A 17,322-nucleotide genomic window follows, 5' to 3' on the forward strand; every position below is an offset into this window, starting at 1 on the left:
CTCTATTTTTTAAAAAATTATTAAAAAAAGATATACAAGCCGCACCTGCATACACGCCGCATCCGATCTATTAAAAAAAAAAGATATGCAAGCCGCAGATATTTATGTCGTTAGATTAGATATTTACTAGGGCTGGGTATCGATTCAAATGTCAAGAATCGATTCGATTCCGATTCTTAATATTCAGAATCGATTATCATGATTCGATTTGATCCGATTCGATATTGATTTGGCTTAGTGTTATTTAAAATGTTTTTTGAGCTGTTGCCTGAATTATATGACTGTAAAATAACTAGTGAAATAATAATTTCACAATAATTATTGTGAAATAACTAAGAAATAAATAACTCAAACAGGCCTTTCAATATCCATTTTAAAGTGCAAAAAAGGAAAAATTGCAACAGTTCATGCAGTAAACAAATCATTTTAGCTTATCTAATTTATTCTGTCACCACGCGCACATATTGCCATGAAGCACCTGGCATTTTTCAGAAGTGTCATGACAAACTGTGTGTCCGACTACTGGGATTAAAGTTCACCTGGCGAAAATGATGAAAAAATAAAAAATAAAAAAAATAAATCGATCTTTAGACATGAGAATTGATTTTTAGGAATTGATTTAGAATCGGAAAAACGATTTTTTTCAACACAGGCCTAATATTTACTACATGTACAGAACTATTTTAAACTGTAAATGATGTACATGTTTGTACCTAAATAGATCCTTTCTTTTAACACGGCAGCAACTTTGCTGATTAAAACGGGACAGAACCAAGAGAAAACAACCGGTATTTATTTATAATAATAATAATAATAATAATAATAATAAATTTTATTTGTTGGCGCCTTTCTGAGCACCCAAGGACACCTTACAAAAAACATAGAAAATACGAATAAAATACAACAGGAAATAAAATAGAATACAAAAAATTTAGACTGGATATGCAAGTCTGAACAGATGGGTCTTGAGGTGAGATTTGAATTGTCCAATGGAGTCAATCTGACGGATGCAGGGGGGGAGAGAGTTCCAGAGTCTGGGTGCAGAGCAACTGAAGGCTCTGCCACCCATAGTGGCCAGTTTAAATTTGGGTACAGACAGGAGAGCAGCTGAGGAGGAGCGTAGAGCACGGGTGGGGGTGTACGGGTGGAGAAGGTCTGACAGGTATTGAGGGACCAGGTTATGGAGAGCTTTAAATGTGAGGAGAAGAACTTTATATTGGATGCGGTGGTGGACAGGTAGCCAGTGGAGCTGGATGAGGATGGGGGTGATGTGGTCAGTGCGTTTTGTACGGGTGGTGATTCTGGCAGCAGAGTTCTGGATGATTTGGAGACGGTGGAGAAGTTTGTTGGGGAGGCCAGTGAGGATGGAGTTGCAGTAATCAATGCGTGAGGTGACAAGTGCATGGACCAAGACCTGGGTGTTGTGCTGGGTGAGAGATGGGCGGATTCTGGCGATGTTCCGTAGGTGCATGAAAGCAGTACGGGTAATGTTACTGATGTGGGGGGAAAAAGAGAGAACACTGTCCAGAATGACGCCAAGGCTTTTGACTTTGGAGGAGATGTGGACCGGGTGACCATCAATGGAGATATTGAAGGGGTGGGTCTTGGAGAGTGTGGACCTTGTGCCGACGAGAAGGACTTCACTTTTATTTCCATTTAATTTGAGAAAGTTGTTTGTCATCCAGAAATTGATGGTGTTGAGACAGTCAGTAAGAGTGGGGGGGGGGAGGGAGGTGCTTGGTTTAGTGGAGATGTAGAGTTGTGTGTCGTCGGCATAACAGTGAAACTGGATTCCAAAGTGGCGGAGGATGTTACCAAGGGGGAGGATGTATACAATGAAGAGAAGCGGTCCAAGTACTGATCCCTGTGGAACGCCATGTGTGATGAGTGATGGTTGTGAGTGTACATTTTTGCCTTGAACGAACTGTTTCCTGTCAGAGAGATATGAGGTGAACCATTTTATTGCAGTACCAGAGACCCCAGTGCCAGCCAGGCGTTCCAGGAGTATGGAGTGGGAGATGGTGTCAAAGGCGGCACTGAGGTCGAGGAGGATGAGGATGGTGAGAAGGCCAGAATCTGCTGCCAGGAGGAGGTCGTTGGTGATCTTGATTAATGCAGTTTCTGTACTGTGTTTTGGGCGGAAACCAGACTGAAATGGCTCAAAGAGGCTATTGTTGTGCAGGTGGTTCTGGAGGTGGGTTGCTACTGTCTTTTCCAGAATCTTAGAGATGAATGGGAGGTTGGAAATGGGGCGATAATTATTGTGGTCGATTGGATCTAAACCAGGTTTTTTGAGAATGGGAGTGATGGAAGCAGTCTTTAATGATGGTGGAACAGTGGCAGTGGAAAGAGAGGAGTGAACTATGGCAGTTATTATGGGTGAGACTGTTGGCAGACAGGCTTTAATTAAGGCAGTGGGGAGAGGATCAAGAGGGCAGGTAGAGTTCTTGGATGCTTTGATGAGTCTATTAATACCGTCAACAGATGGGAGTTGAAATGTGGACAGGGTGTTGGAGGGTGGAGGGTCCAGGGTGTTCCACTGGGAGAAGGTGGGTTGCGTTGGTGCAGGAAGAGTCAGCTGTTGGTGGATATTGACAATTTTTGAATTGAAAAAGTCCAGAAACTCTTGACACTGTGAGGTGGAGATGAGATGAGAGGGAGTTTCAGCTGGTTTCAGGAGTTTGTTGACAGTTGAGAATAAAGTCTGGGTGTTGCTGTCAGCAGAGTTGATGATATGGGAGTAGTAGGTGGACCTGGCTGTGTTGATGGCAGATTTGTAGGAAGTGAAATGGTCAAGATACATTTGCTGATGTACCACTAGGCCGGTTTTCCTCAGCAATCGCTCCAGCTGACGACCCCGCGCTTTAAGCTGGCGAAGCTCCGGGGTGTACCAGGGGGAGGACCGAGTGAATGTAACTGTGCGAGTTTTCAGGGGGGCAAGTGTGTCTAAAGCATATTGGAGGTTAGTATTATAGTGATCAACCAGTTCAGAAGCAGTGTGGAAGTGAGGGGAGCTGGAATGGATGGAGGTGCTAATTAGACTGTTAAGCTCAGTGATATTGATATTTTTAAGGTTTCTGAAAGATATGGAACGGTTCTGGGTGGATTTTGAAAGTTGAAGATGTATATCAAAGGTAACAAGCTTATGGTCAGAAATGGGAAAATCAACAGTACTGAGGTTACAAGGTGTGACTCCTGAGCAGCAAACTAAGTCGAGAAAATGTCCTTTGATGTGAGTGGGGAAATTAACAAATTGAACCAGGTCAAAACTGTTCAGGATAGAAATAAAATCTTTTGCAAATGTTTCAGTGGGTTTATCGAGATGAATGTTAAAATCACCAGTTAAAATAACATTAGGAGACATAGCACAAAGATCAGCTAAAAGGGATGTGAACTCGCTAATAAAAATGGCAGAGGGTTTAGGAGGTCGATAAATGGTGACAATAAGGGTAGGTGTGGGACCATTCAGCTGAGCAGCCAGAACTTCAAAGGAGGAGGGCTCTGTCACTGGTAGAGGCGTTCTCGCGATAGATGAGCGCGAGACCGCCCCCTCTCCCGGAAGAGCGAGATTTACAGATGTAAACAAAGCCAGGTGGGGATGCTTGGTTCAGATGAGAGAAGTCGTTCGGCTGTTGCCAAGTTTCGGTGAGACATATAAAGTCCAGTTTTAAATCTGTGATGGATTCGGATATAAGCAGTGCTTTGTTTGTTAGTGAGCGTACATTGAAGGTGGAGAATTTAAAACAGTTAGAGGGAGAAGGCTCCGCCGTCCTGGGAAGAGAAGCCAATATGTGATGGTTAGCAGTCCTACCGGCGTTTCCAGCCTTGTCATGTCGGCGTGAATCCCTCGACCAGAAAGATCGGATGGAACTGCTGTCATCAAAGCAGAATTTCCTGCGGGACCCGCGGTGGATGTATCTCGGACGTCGGAGGATATCCCGGTGGACGAGTAGGCTGGCTGGTAGCTTATTCCGTGATCGGAGCCAGCGGATTGCATCAGTTGAGTATGTCAGTCGAGGCAGAGCAGTTACGATGGTGGAGAAGAAGGCAATCCAGAGCAGGAGCTTGAGTATCCGCATTGTAGCAGAGCCGCAGCAGGGAGAACCAGGAAGCGGTGGTAAGGAGCCGCACGTCAGGACGCCAAACTCAGAGAGGTCCCGTTTGCAGCAGTGGGATTCCTCAGTGGCTGACAGATGATCGTAGTGATGCAAGCAGGTAATTCATATAAAACACTGATACCGCTAGCAGAGGCAGTTAGCAGGCATCAAATGGTGTTAAACAAGTAAAAGGAAAAAAGTCGGGTTGGTGAGCAGCGGCAGCCAAGACGCGCCAGCGTTCACTCACATCAACCGGAAGCCCGGAAGCGATATCTGTTTGAAATCTGCTTCTACTTCTATCTGCTAAAGAAGAAGTAGCGTATTCTTCTTTGCATTTATTTTGTCTTAGTGTTGATTCTAATTCCTGTTAGAGCGCCCCAAGCGGTGGAAGAAAAATCCCCAGAATAGAACCTTTGTATAAGCCGCACGGTTCAAAACCTATGAAAAAAGTAGCGGCTTATAGTCAAGAAAATACGGTATACACATCCTCAAGTACTTTCTCCATGCAGCGACTGAGCAGCGCTGAGCCCTGTGCTTGTTCCCCCTGCAGGCCTGTCCTCCCAGCTGCAGACGACGGCCGCCGGAGGCTGGTCGACTGCGGCGCTCGAGGACTTCGCCCTCTTCCAGAGGAAGTGGTTTGAAGTGGCTTTTGAGCTGGAGGAGCTGCGACCCTGTGACCTGCCCGCCTTCCTGCTGCCCTGGCTGCCCAGCCGGCCAGCCTCCTACGCAAGTAGGCACAGCTCCTTCAGCCGCAGCTTTGGAGGGCGCAGCCAGGCCGCCGCACTGCTAGGTATACCCAGCCTGCTCCTTCCAGCCCACACCACAGTGGTGCCGCCTCCTCCCTCAGGCAGCACCGTGCACATCTCACCTGAGCCGCTCCGGGGACTGTCTGAGTGCAGCGTTTAGGTGTCACACAAGGAGGACAGGGTGCAGCCCTTTCAGGGGTCAGATGGCATCACAGCTAGAACTCAAACAGACGTCAGCAGAGGTTGCTCCACCACCTCTGCTGACCGTTCGTGTTTGGTTTGACTCGTCTCATCACCCGACCCAGAGAGGTGCTGCGCACCCTCAAGCTGCCACATTTCTCCAGAGATGTTCACTGTTTTCATTTTTTCATTGAAAAAGATAAAACAAGCAGATTTCAAAACAGAACTGGCTAAAATTTGCTCTGCTGTTAATCACTCACCGTCCTGGTAAACATTTACAATGTTGGTAAACTATTGATTAAACCAAAAGCGTGCTGTTTGTGCCGCTGATTGTTTTTCAGATACTTTTTTCTGCAGGAAGTATACAAGAGTAAGCAGCAATTCCCAGATGAAACTTTCCCTTCCTGTATAAAATGACAGCAGTGAACCCTGGATGCACTCAGGCGCCAAACACACCACGTCAGCCCTCATTCCTCACTTTCTCATCTCCACCGAGCTGATTCCATGTTGCTTTTCACGACATCTTCATCACCGCCCCACGTCCTCCTCATTTGTGTGACACAGGAAATGCTGGGCTCAGTTCCTCCTCACAGGGGCCTGCAGGTCTGCTGGGAGGCCGGGGGTGTGTTTCAAAGTGAACGCTGTGTCTGTAGCTGTATTTGCTGTCCGATGCTGTCACATCGCTGATTGATGTGATCAAAGTTCTCCACCACCACAGTTTGATCGATGCATGCGCCCCGGTTCCTGTAAAGTGTGTGTAGCTGATCTAGTGGTAGTGATGTGGTGTTTTAGTGCATGCTGTGGTGTTAATGGCTGTGGTTCAGTAGTGCTGTGGTGTGCCGTGTCCTCGCCTCGCTTCTTCCTCGTGTTTCAGTAGAACCCACGCTCTCACAGCTCATCACGCTTTCAGCTTCATCCATGCACCCGTTTTAAGTTTCACTTGACCTTTGACCCCAGCTTATTTAAAACCTCTTTATTAAGCAGCTGCTTTGCAACATTAAGCTTTCCCGCTTGGACCCCAGACTGTGACCGTTAACCTGATCCACCAGGAGCAAAGACGAGTCACAGCTAATACTGAGACTAATCAATATTAGCTGTTCTACCTTGAAAGCTCTTTTTCTGCAGGATGTTGGAGTCATTAAAAATACTTTAACGTTCACGCTCTCCCCTGATCAAATGTTGAATTGAAAAAAAAAAAAAAATACTTTAACATCCTATAAATTGCATCTGAACATAACTAGTAATAATAATACTGTATTTTCCGCACTATAAGGCACACCTTCAATGAATGACGTATTTTAAAACTTTTTCCATATATAAGGCGCTACAGTAGAAGCTGAGGTTACGTTATCCATTAGACCAAGGATCGGCAACCCGCGGCTCCGGCGGCTCTTTCATCCTTATACTGCGGCTCCGAGTGGCTTGGGAAAATAAATTATAAAAACAAAAAAAGTATTTAATTGAAGTGTATTTTTTTGTGTTAGTTATTTAATATTCAGTTCTTTAATAGTTCTAAATTGGAAGATTATTGTGATCTTGACATATTAGAATAAATATATTTTGTTGTTTTTCGTCGCTCAAAATAAATGTCATACTCGCGAAAGCCGGTATACCCGCCAAAACGCCATCCATTCGTCGCGACTTTCAACCCCAGCAAGGCCAAGTATCGAGAAATGTAAGAAAAGAAAAATATCTGAAGAAAATCGAACATTCAATGATGCCTGGGCAGGTTCATTTGCATTTACCTATGACGAGAGTGGCCTACCAGTAGGCCTAATGTGTGGAGAAAAACTGTCTAACAATAAACGGTCAAATGTCGCAAGACATTTTAACAATGAATGACATATTTTAAAACTGTTTCCATATATAAGGCGCACCGGATTATAAGGCGCATGGTCGGCTTGAAAAATTGAAGGCTTTTAGGTGTGCCTTATAGTGCGGAAAATACGGTGTATGTATATATATATATGTATATATATATGTATATGTATATGTCCTCTCGTAATGTTTCCAGCTGGTCTCCGTAGTGGGAGGTTTATCCCACTGAACTGAATTGATCATTAGAAATGTGTTGATTGAATTAATTGCTGCTTTATTTCTTCTTATGCAGTCATCCACATTTCTCAGCTCTCCTCTATTTTTTCTTTTCTTTAACTCTTTCCAGTGTTTTTCTGGAGGTCAATAAAACGTACTGATCATGTGAAGAGCTTAACTTAAAAAAAAAAAAAAAAAAAAAAATCGGGTTTGAAGATCTGATATTTAGATTAGTTTTTTTTGTTGTTTTTTGGGGGGTGGGAGGGAGAACGTCACTGTTCTGGAGTCCTGTGGGTTGGCACAGCTGCTTTTCAGTGGGGGAGTGTAAAACACTTCCAGGGCTCCGCTGACCCTCCATGCGTGGCCAACGGGGGAATAAATACAATAATGACGTCCATCATGCCGTCCACTTTTTCTTTTGCTCCTTGTCTCCTCCCGTTTCTCCCTCCCCGTCTCTGTCCGTCTCTCCTCCAGCTGCTACGGTCCCGGAGCAGAAGACGGTCACTCTGGACGTGGACGTCAATAACCGCAGCGACCGGACTGAATGGTGCAGCTGTTATTACCACGGCAACTTTTCTCTGAAAGCTGCCTTTGAGATCAAGCTACAGTGGATGGCGGTCACCGCTGCAGTGCTCTTTGAGATGGTACCCAGATGTTTAACACCCCAAAAACATCTGTTTTCCTTTCATTAGCTGTCAAATCCTGTAAGACTTTGGTCATCTTGCCTTTTCAATCACGTTTTTTTCACAACAATTGTGACTAAACACACAAATAATACAAGTCAACCACCGAGCCTCTTACGAGTCGAGCTGCAGCCGCAGTGAGGGCTCGGACGGTGCAACGCCGGAGCGGCTACGCTCTCTCTTTGTACCGTTTACTAGTTTCCCCTGAAGAGGCTGGGAGAGATGACCAAAAATAAAAGGAATATTGCTTAAACTTCCATTTGGACACTCCCATGCTGATGATTTTGTATTGGATTAACAGTCACGTACGGCTCATTTCAACCAATTTTTGATAATAATCTGTCGTGTTGGTGTTTCATTTTTATTATCTTGAGTTACTGTGAACTTTGGTGATTGTAGTTACAGGATTATTGTTTTGCCCAATAAATCCAAAATTTAATCAGGAGTTTAGTGTTTCAAAACCCCTTCAAATCAAATTTCAAACCTAGCCGGCTGTTAATACCTCTTAGTATTTTAGCTTTACATAAAATAATCCAGGTGCTGGAAGATTCTGACCTTACATGATCAAAATGTTTAGCCGGTGTCACCTGGAATCACCTTTGATCGTCTTTGACGGCCTGCCGGCCTTCATCGGTCCTCTTCGTCTCCAGGTCCAGGGCTGGCACAGGAAGGCGGCCTCCTGCGGGTTCCTGTTGGTTCCAGCGCTGGAGGTTCCTTTTGCTCTGACGTCGTACCTGTACGGAGACCCGCTGCGAGCCCACCTCTTCATCCCTCTCAGCATCCAGTGTCTGCTGAAGAACGCCAGCGACAACCTCTTTGAAGGTGCTGTCGTCCTGTGTGTGTGTGTGTGTTTGCAGGTTTAAATGTGACCACGGTCGTTGAGTCTGACTCCATGTTTCTGAACAGGTTTTGAACCGGAGACCTACTGGGACAGGATGCAGCTCTTTCAAGAGGCCATACTCTACAGGTTATGGTTTTACTTGATAAGGGGGGGGTCTTTAAAAGTAGGGAAATCATCATATTGGGGGCAATATGTTCGGGCAAAAAACAGCAGTGACGTTATAAAAGCAAAGCAAGATGAGAAGAAAGAAAGATTTTTAGTCTTTGTTACAAAAGCAGTTTGCATGAGAGGCAGAAACCCTCGGGAGCAACGAGGGGCGGGGAATCTGTGTTTTCATGACAAAATCAATAACATGTTTCCAAACAGCATTTCTTGGAGAATTATTGAAGAGCGTTTGCCCATTTCTCCTCCTGTGGTGCATAATATTTAATAATAGTAGGGGACAAAAGTGCACATGGAAGCTGGACGGCTGTGATCTCAGACCCTACAGACAGCAGATATAACGACGATAATAACACTTATTTTACACAGAGCTTTTCTAAACACTGTTCCAAGGTGTTGGACGGGCGAGTGAAGAATTAAAACCAGTAAACCAACTACAGACACAGTAAAAACAGTATGAAACAAAAGAAGTGTGAGGGCAGCATTCCCTTCAGTAAGAATATAAATCCAGAAAGCAACAGAGAAAATAACCACAAGAACAGGAGGAAGTTATTGTCTGTATAACAAATTTACAGACTGCTAAACCAGAAAGGATGGGACGAGGCGGCGTTTGTTCGCTCGCGGGACGGATCCAATATTCATGCTGGATCCGAGGTACCGACAGCGATCACTGCCGTGTTTACAACATCCGTGGCCCACATGATTACTAACACACGTGAAGGTAGGATAGAAAGTCTGGAGGAAGAGGAAGACGTGGTGATATCATACGCAGGCTGAAGCGTCGGAAAGCTCCGCCTCATCCCCTTCCTCTCCATCCTGCGCTTCACCGGCCATTCCAGCACGTTCATGAGGTCACTCAGACTTCAGGCCTTCTCTTCACACGCACCTGAACAAAACTATTGACTTTTATTTAGGGCTGGGGATCGATTCGATTCCGATTCTTAAGATTCAGAATCGATTATCACACTTTGATTCGATCCAATTCGATCCAATATTGATTTGGGTTACTGTTGATAAAACTGTTTTTTCAGCTGTTGCATGAATGATATGACTGTTGTTCTGCAACATATAAATACTAGTATTATATTGAGATTCAACAGCAAGTATTGGCAGCTTATGATGCTGTAAGGACCAATCAGCTCCCAGAATGCTGATAGAACTGCTTTCAGAAACATTGTGGGGCAGAATTATCAAACAGATCCAGGGAGGAAACAGAGACGGATGAAATCGTTTTTTTTTTTCCCCCGTTTATGAGAATTTGGTTTTTAACATTTATGCAAATGTAACCCCAAGACAGTATATAAAGCAAATAAATATAGACAATTTATGCAATTATAACTGAAAACTTAAATTTTTTCATACCTTTAAACATATTTAAAGGCAAAAACATGGCACCAGTTATTCTCGTGTCCAACAAAATATTCCTTTTTTGGGCATAAACAAAAAAGTACCAAAAGTTGTAATGTAATGATGAAAAAACAAAAACTTTTTTTTTTTTAAATCGATCTTTAGACATATGAATCGATTTTTAGGAATTAATATGAGAATCGATTTAAAATCGGAGAATCGATCTTTTCAACACAGGCCTACTTTTATTACGGTTCCGTTCAGTAGCCCCGCCTCCTCTTGGCCCGTCTTCACCATAACACCATCCATCGTGTCACCACAAACTGCCGCTTAAAAGAGGGAAAGTACTAGGTTGGTGTAAATGCGGCGCTCTCAGCAGCACAGCCTGCAATGTGTTTAATGGTTGAGAGGGTTCATCTCCTCTGTTCTTTACTTCAGAGACTCAATCAGCTCCACTAAATGCGACGGGGGTCTTTCCTAACAGGAAACCCTGGTTAGATAATGCGGTGAAAGACAGGAAGCAATGCGCGCCTTCTTGACTGGCAATGATCAGCAAGTCAGAGGCAAAGAAAGAAGAAGCCAGATGTGAACTTGATCAGGCCCAAGCTCCAGAGGGAAAGTAGAACCAGAAGTCAAGTCTGTGCTTATCAGCTGAGTTTGGCATCGTCTCGGGATCTGCACCCTCAGCTGTGGGGGGAGTCCACTGTCGTACCCGGGGCAAAAACAAATCCAAAGACCTAAATTACTTTTGGACTGAAGCTCTGACTTCAATCCTGATGGAGAATTTTTGAGCAGTTAATTCAAGATATCATAACAAATAGAGTTCAGGGCCTTGTTAAGGTAAACAAGACCAAAGACACGACCATCCGCTTTCATAAACCCTCTCGTTCAGCGGTTCCAGCCGGTGTGAAGGGCACGCTGGTTTGGACTATTGGAAGTTCCTGCGGACGGTTGTAGATAAGGACATAAACTTCGACCTCAGCACAGCTGCTATCTGCAAGACGGGCCTGCAGAGACTTTCTAGGAAGACTGGATACTTTCCCTGTAGACCAAACTGATTTTTACAGATCCTTTGAGTCTATTTTATCTTTATTACATCGTGTCTTGCTACAGAAACCTGTCCATGTACAACAACACTAATCCGGCCAGTAAGATCGCTGGTGTTCATTGACTCTCCCCCTCAGACATCTAGACCAGTAACTGAGGACGTGGAGGACAGTTTAGCCAGCAGACCCTCCTCTACTGGAGCAATTATTTCTTCTCCCGTGTGGTCGGAGGTTCAGGTTACAAAGAGGGCAAAGTACAGTAAGGACAGAAGTGCAATAAAAACACTTAATCAGAGTTGAGTAGCACTGTAGCCCTTTATTAGGGCCCGAGCACCTTCAGTGCGAAGGCCCTATTGTATCTGTAGGAATTTTTATTATTATTTTCCTGACAAAAGGAGGGCCTTTTTGCCCCCCTAAACGTGCCCAAAAAGTCACCAAATTTTGCACCCAAGTCAGGCCTGGCGAAAAATTTGATATTTAATGTTTTGCATTAATGGGCGTGGTAAAATGGCTCAACAGCGCCCCCTTGAAAACTTTGTGCCTCAAGCCCCACGATACGGTTAGACATACATGCACGAAAATCGCTACACACCTGTATCATGGGACAACTTAAAGAAAAGTCTCTTGGTGCCATGCCCGAAACCGAACAGGATGTCGGCCATTTTGAATTAATCGTGTAATTTTGGCAAAATTTATGCCATTCCTTCGGCAGTTAATACGGCCCGAACCGTAACGTGCCCCCAAGTGTGTTATACATCAAAACGTGCGTCTCCATCCTCCGACACCACGCATTACTTTTCTCTTTCAAAAGCGTTACTGTGGCGACGCTAGATGCCAAAAAGCGTGCCCACCCTTCATCTGATTGGTTCAGACAGAAAAAACTTTGCGCCTCAAGCCCCATAATACGCTTTGACGTACATGAACCAAAATCGGTACACACCTGTATCATGTCGCAACTTAAAGAAAAGTCTCTTGGCGCCATGGCCGAAACTGAACAGGAAGTCGGCCATTTTGAACATTCTGAATTAATCGTGTAATTTTGGAGCAATATATGCCATTCCTTCGAGAATGAATTCAGCCCGAACCGTAATGTGCCCCCAAGTGTGTTATACATCAAAATGTGCGTCTCCATCCTGCGACTAGGCGCATTACTTTTCTCTTTCAAAAGTGTTACCGTGGCGACGCTAGACGCCAAAAAGCGTGCCCCCCCTTCATCTGATTGGTCCATATTTGATAGTTCCCCAAAAGGCACCAAATTTGGCATGTAAGACAGGCCTGGCGATAAATTTGATATTTAATGGTTTGCATTAATGGGCGTGGCAAAATGGCTCAACAGCGCCGCCTAGAAAACTTTGTGCCTCAAGCCCCACAATACGGTTTGACGTACATGCACGAAAATCGGTACACACCTGTATCATATCGCAACTTAAAGAAAAGTCTCTTGGCGCCATGGCCGAAACCGAACAGGAAGTCAGCCATTTTGAATTAATTGTGTAATTTTGGCGCAAATTTTGCATGCAAGCCAGGCTTGGCGATAAATTTGATATTTCATGGTTTGCATTAATGGGCGTGGCCTAACGGCTCAACAGCTCCCCCTAGAATACTTTTTATCTGCCATAACTTTTGAATGGTTTGACATAAAGAGTCGTGAGTGGTGTCATGGGACTCTGTAATGAGTCCTTGACCTTCATTGGCCTGCATTAGCCCCGCCCCTTCTTCTGATTGGTTGTCCCTATTTCCTGCTATAACTTTTGAATGGTTTGACATAGGAAGTCGTGGGTGGTGTCGTTTCTGATATGCTTATGGGGGGCGGTGGCCGTGAGTGCGAGGGCCCGTTCATCGCTGCTTGCAGCTTTAATTTATCATTGTATCTACCCATCATTGCTGATATTCCATGCACACGTTTAAACTAACATTTATATCTTTGCAAGGTTGTACCTTAGGTTTTATTGAACTGTTATGTTCTTTTTTTACGTAGTCATTACTTTTGCTGTGAACCTAACCTCCATGAGGATCCGTAAAAGCCTGAACTGAAATGGTTTTAGATGTACGTGGAGGCAAGGTCGTTTAAGGCTTTGACAGTGAGCAGTCACGAGAACATGCACAACGATTTGTAGTCACCAGTTGAAAGAAATTACCTAACCTCAATATTTTGTTTTAAGGATCAAAACTAAGGTTTGAATCAATTATTACTCCAATATTTCTAGCAGTTTGGGTGATATCTGAAAAACTGGAGGGACCTGAAACAACAGACCTGGCGACGGGATTTGGGGGACCAAACAGAGGGACCTCTGTTGTCACTGAACGCTAGGAAGTTCTGGGCCATCCAGGATTTAATGTCACAAGCTGTGAGAGTTCAAACGCTCCTGGTTCTTGTTTCCTGGTTTCTGTGGGTTTTATGGGCTGAATAAGCTGCCCAAGAGGTAGAACAGGAGGGGACCAAGTACTGATCCTTGTGGAGTGACAGTAGAAGTTGTTAGCGAGATATGAACGTGATAATCTTAATTCCAACCCAGGACTCTGGGAGGGCGATGGAGGACGATATTGTCTCCAAAAGTGTAAAAGTCTAACTTGCTGATTCTTTTTGTCGGACAAGAATATTTAGGCTTTTTAAATACTTATATAAAAGTGGCTTGAAATGAAAGGTCATTGGTCACTTTCAAAAGGGCTTTCTGTACTGTGGAGGGCTCTAAAACCAGACTGAAAGCTGCTGAAAAATACCTTTTTTTTATTCATAAATTACGTCAACTGTGCAGTGATCACTTTCTCCAAAGCTTTAGATAAAAGGTAACCTTTAGAAAAAAGGAGCCTTACTGTGTCCAGGGATTGGAGGTCTCTGCGATAGACCATCATGCATTGTACATTTGCATTGTGGTCAGATAAACCACTACGTCAGATCTTTTTTGGAAGAAATAGTCTCCATGTGCAAACACGAGAAAGTTCAGGCAGACTTTCATCACTGATACGACCAACAGTCAGAGTTTATTGACAGAGGTTATCTGCAGGTCTTTGATGGCAGCATTCATGCACGTACGTGCACCGAGATGGCAGAGCAGCACGTGCTGTCTTCAGTATGACCTATTTTCCACGTTCATCCATGCAGCACTTTAATAAGACGGTGCAAAAAACACACCTTGCTCTCATCACCAAAGTATGACTTACTTTGACTTCAGCCCTTTGCTCCTCTAGGGTGCATAGGCCGTTGACAAATGTCCTCCATTTCACTTAGCTTTTAGCTGTTCTTTCTTACCAAAGTATGGCGGAGGAGAAAGAAGGTGTGGGTCTGGACGGGCCGTCCTGCAGACTCCACCTGTCCACCTGAAAAGATGACAAAAATGTTACAATCTATATTGTTTGGAGGAAGATTGGAGTAAAATAAGAGCTGAAACATTTCATTGCAACATTGCTGAATTTTCATTTTCAGGATTTTTTTTTAGGGGACTGATGAATCCTGGAGTGAAATTTAAAAGACTAAAATGAGTTTCAAAATGCTGGGTTCTGAACATTTTTTGTTGTATTTCTTTTCTTGGTGTCTACCAGGTTTGGCTTCGTGCATGACAAGTTTTCTGCCTCGACCTTTAATTTCCCGGCAGAGAACAAGCTTCAGTACATCCACGTTACAGGTTTGTCGGGTGACATCATGAAATTACAAACCTTCTCTGCTTATCTTGGAAAACGTGGAGCTTTAACCCTCTTTCTGTCAGGCACCGTGTTCCTGCAGCTGCCCTACTCCAAGAGGAAGTACTCCAGCGGGCAGCAGCGCCGGCGGAGAAACTCCACCACCTCCAACAACCTGGCCCCCTTCAGCGGCGAGGACCGGGTGGGCTACTACTGGGCGTACAACACCATGCTGACCAAAGCCTGGAGAACGGGGGTGCTGGGGGACGAGAGGCTGGCCGACCGCCTGCTCAAGGACTTCACAGACTTCTGCTGCAACAAGGACAACAGACTTCTGAACTTCTGGGACAGCTGTCAGGAGAAAATGAGCGCCAGCGCCCCCTGACAGGCTGGACAAGACTGCCTTTTATTTATGCACATCTGGAACAGTATTCATGGTTTTCTGACTGTCTTATTGAGATCATTTTTCAAATTGAGTATTGCTGCTACATGGAGTCCTAGAAGTGATTAAACAGCGTCATAGAAACCAGATGCGTTAGCGTTGTTATTTGTTGAAAGGTCAGTGTGAGCTGCACGCTCTCCTATAATCTGCAGTCCAGACCAGCGTCGTGGTCAGAGGACCCGAGCCCTGAGGCTGCCAGGACTTCAAATGTTTATCATTAGGACCCAAGTGTAGTTGTATTATTATTATTTAGGCTCTGGACAGTGAAAGTGCAAGACTCTTCTGTTTTTGTTCCGCGCTGCATCTTTGGGGTGTGGGGGAGTTTCCATCACGGATGTACAGTTGATGAATCTGCTGCTGCTGCGTGATGCTAGTATGTCAATATGGACCAAAGTCTCTGAGGAACGGATAGATAGATTGATGGATGGATGGATGGATAGATAGATATTTTCCCAGGTTGTTATTGAAATGTATGTATGCTCTCATTGTACTCTGAAATGAAAGCATAGAGGATAAAAAACTGAAAAAAGAAGCCTTTGAACCCAATTTATAAACCAAAATTCTTTCTAAATGTTAGAGATAACAGCTGAACACACTCTTTCCGTCTTCCATGGAAATGTGGAAATGTGGAAATGAAATATTCTTCAGAAATTACAGCCAACTCTGTTGCAGATGTTCTCATAATTGTGACACTTGCAGGCTGCTTGTGGTTCACTCTTCTGTCCGGTTCATCCCAAACTAGCTGGATGGGCTTTAAGTCTGGAGACTGAGCTGATCAACTAGGCAGATACCAGGGGGTAACGACCCCAACCCACAGCAGAGGGTGCTAACCAGAGTGGTAGCAGTTTTGGTTCATCTTACTCTGTACAAGTCAGCAACCCTGGATCCGGATCACCAGCCCCAGACCATCACACTTCCTCCTCCGTACAGGATTTTTCAATTTGGGGTAACCAAACCATTCCCCCCACCCCCAACTTCCTGCAGTTCAGCACTTAACTTGATACCATTTGAAGCGGACTTGAACAGTTTGAATTTCAATTTTAAAAGATGTAAAAATTGGGGTGTTTTAAAACTTTTGACCGGTAGTGTAGCTATATACTGACATTTACTATGATCTGCGGTGTTCACGTTGAAATATAAATTAAATCTAATGAATATTTATACATGTGTAAACGCACACTACCACTTTACAAACTTGTATTGTGGAAACTTCCCAATTTCTGCTCCCACAGCTGCAAACCTTTTCACTTCCTCATTTGTTTCCATGTGAAAGGGGAAGTCATGTGCTGTTCAGCCGTAACCACTGCTGCCGCTCAGATTTACATTCTCCATATTTCATGCTTCTTACTGAAGGAAAACCAATCGGTCAGGGACACAAACAAAATAGACAATTATTTCAGATGATAAGCAAGCGTGTGTGTGTCAAATTATCAGCAGTCTATTTAGGAAACAAAACTTTAATGGAAAATGAAAAAAAACATTTCCATTTTGTCAGAGCGAGATGAAGTTGCATGAAATAGAAATTAAAGCATTTCTAATTCTCATAGTTCCACCCATCAGATTATAGTCAAGTCGTTTGACCTCACTAGATCTTAAAATCTTAAAAGGTCAAATACACCGACAAATGAACGACAACACAGCACACATCAGTTATTTAGTTAAAGACTGAATTTGCTCAATAATGCTCTCAAGCCGGCGGACTTTGTCCTCATTTAGTCTCAATTCATCCTTAGCTCTCAGTGCTTATGCTATAATATTATGTATATACGCGCATACATATATATATATATATATATATATATATATATATATATATATATATATATATTTTATATATAAACAAACACGAATCAATGATAAATAAATCAGACAAAACTAAAAGAAAATGCAAAATTATTATGACTTTCAGTCAATTTAGACGTTTCCACAATTTTACCATACCAAACCTGTTTAGTTACACTTCACACATGTGATCAGCGGTAGCTATGGCAACAGAGGGAAGTGGTAAAAAGGCAAGATATAATTTAGACAAGAGACACTGAAGTCACAACAGAGTTTTTTTTTTTTGCTCAACATGTTTTCTCCAGTTAAACGTTGATCCCTGCGGGTCCTGGTGCTCGGCTGGG

General features: G+C 43.8%; 1 protein-coding gene across 11 annotated transcripts in view; it reads left to right on the top strand.

Annotated features, from left to right (window-relative positions):
• The window catches only part of depdc5 (DEP domain containing 5, GATOR1 subcomplex subunit), a 37,573-nt gene extending 22,290 nt beyond the window's left edge, over nucleotides 1–15,283 (top strand). For 10 of the 11 annotated variants that reach the window (XM_061732680.1, XM_061732687.1, XM_061732681.1 and 7 more), the window contains 6 exons: nucleotides 4,648–4,887; nucleotides 7,532–7,701; nucleotides 8,391–8,562; nucleotides 8,647–8,707; nucleotides 14,677–14,759; nucleotides 14,841–15,283. In XM_061732680.1, the coding sequence (XP_061588664.1) occupies nucleotides 4,648–4,887; nucleotides 7,532–7,701; nucleotides 8,391–8,562; nucleotides 8,647–8,707; nucleotides 14,677–14,759; nucleotides 14,841–15,139 (1,025 nt within the window). In that variant the 3' untranslated portion in view covers nucleotides 15,140–15,283. The remainder of the gene's footprint in view (nucleotides 1–4,647; nucleotides 4,888–7,531; nucleotides 7,702–8,390; nucleotides 8,563–8,646; nucleotides 8,708–14,676; nucleotides 14,760–14,840) is intronic. The other variant, XM_061732686.1, reaches the window with a different exon arrangement.
• Nucleotides 15,284–17,322: the final 2,039 nt, after the last annotated feature.

This window comes from Cololabis saira, chromosome 10, assembly GCF_033807715.1.
Source record: "Cololabis saira isolate AMF1-May2022 chromosome 10, fColSai1.1, whole genome shotgun sequence".
NCBI lineage: Eukaryota > Metazoa > Chordata > Actinopteri > Beloniformes > Belonidae > Cololabis > Cololabis saira.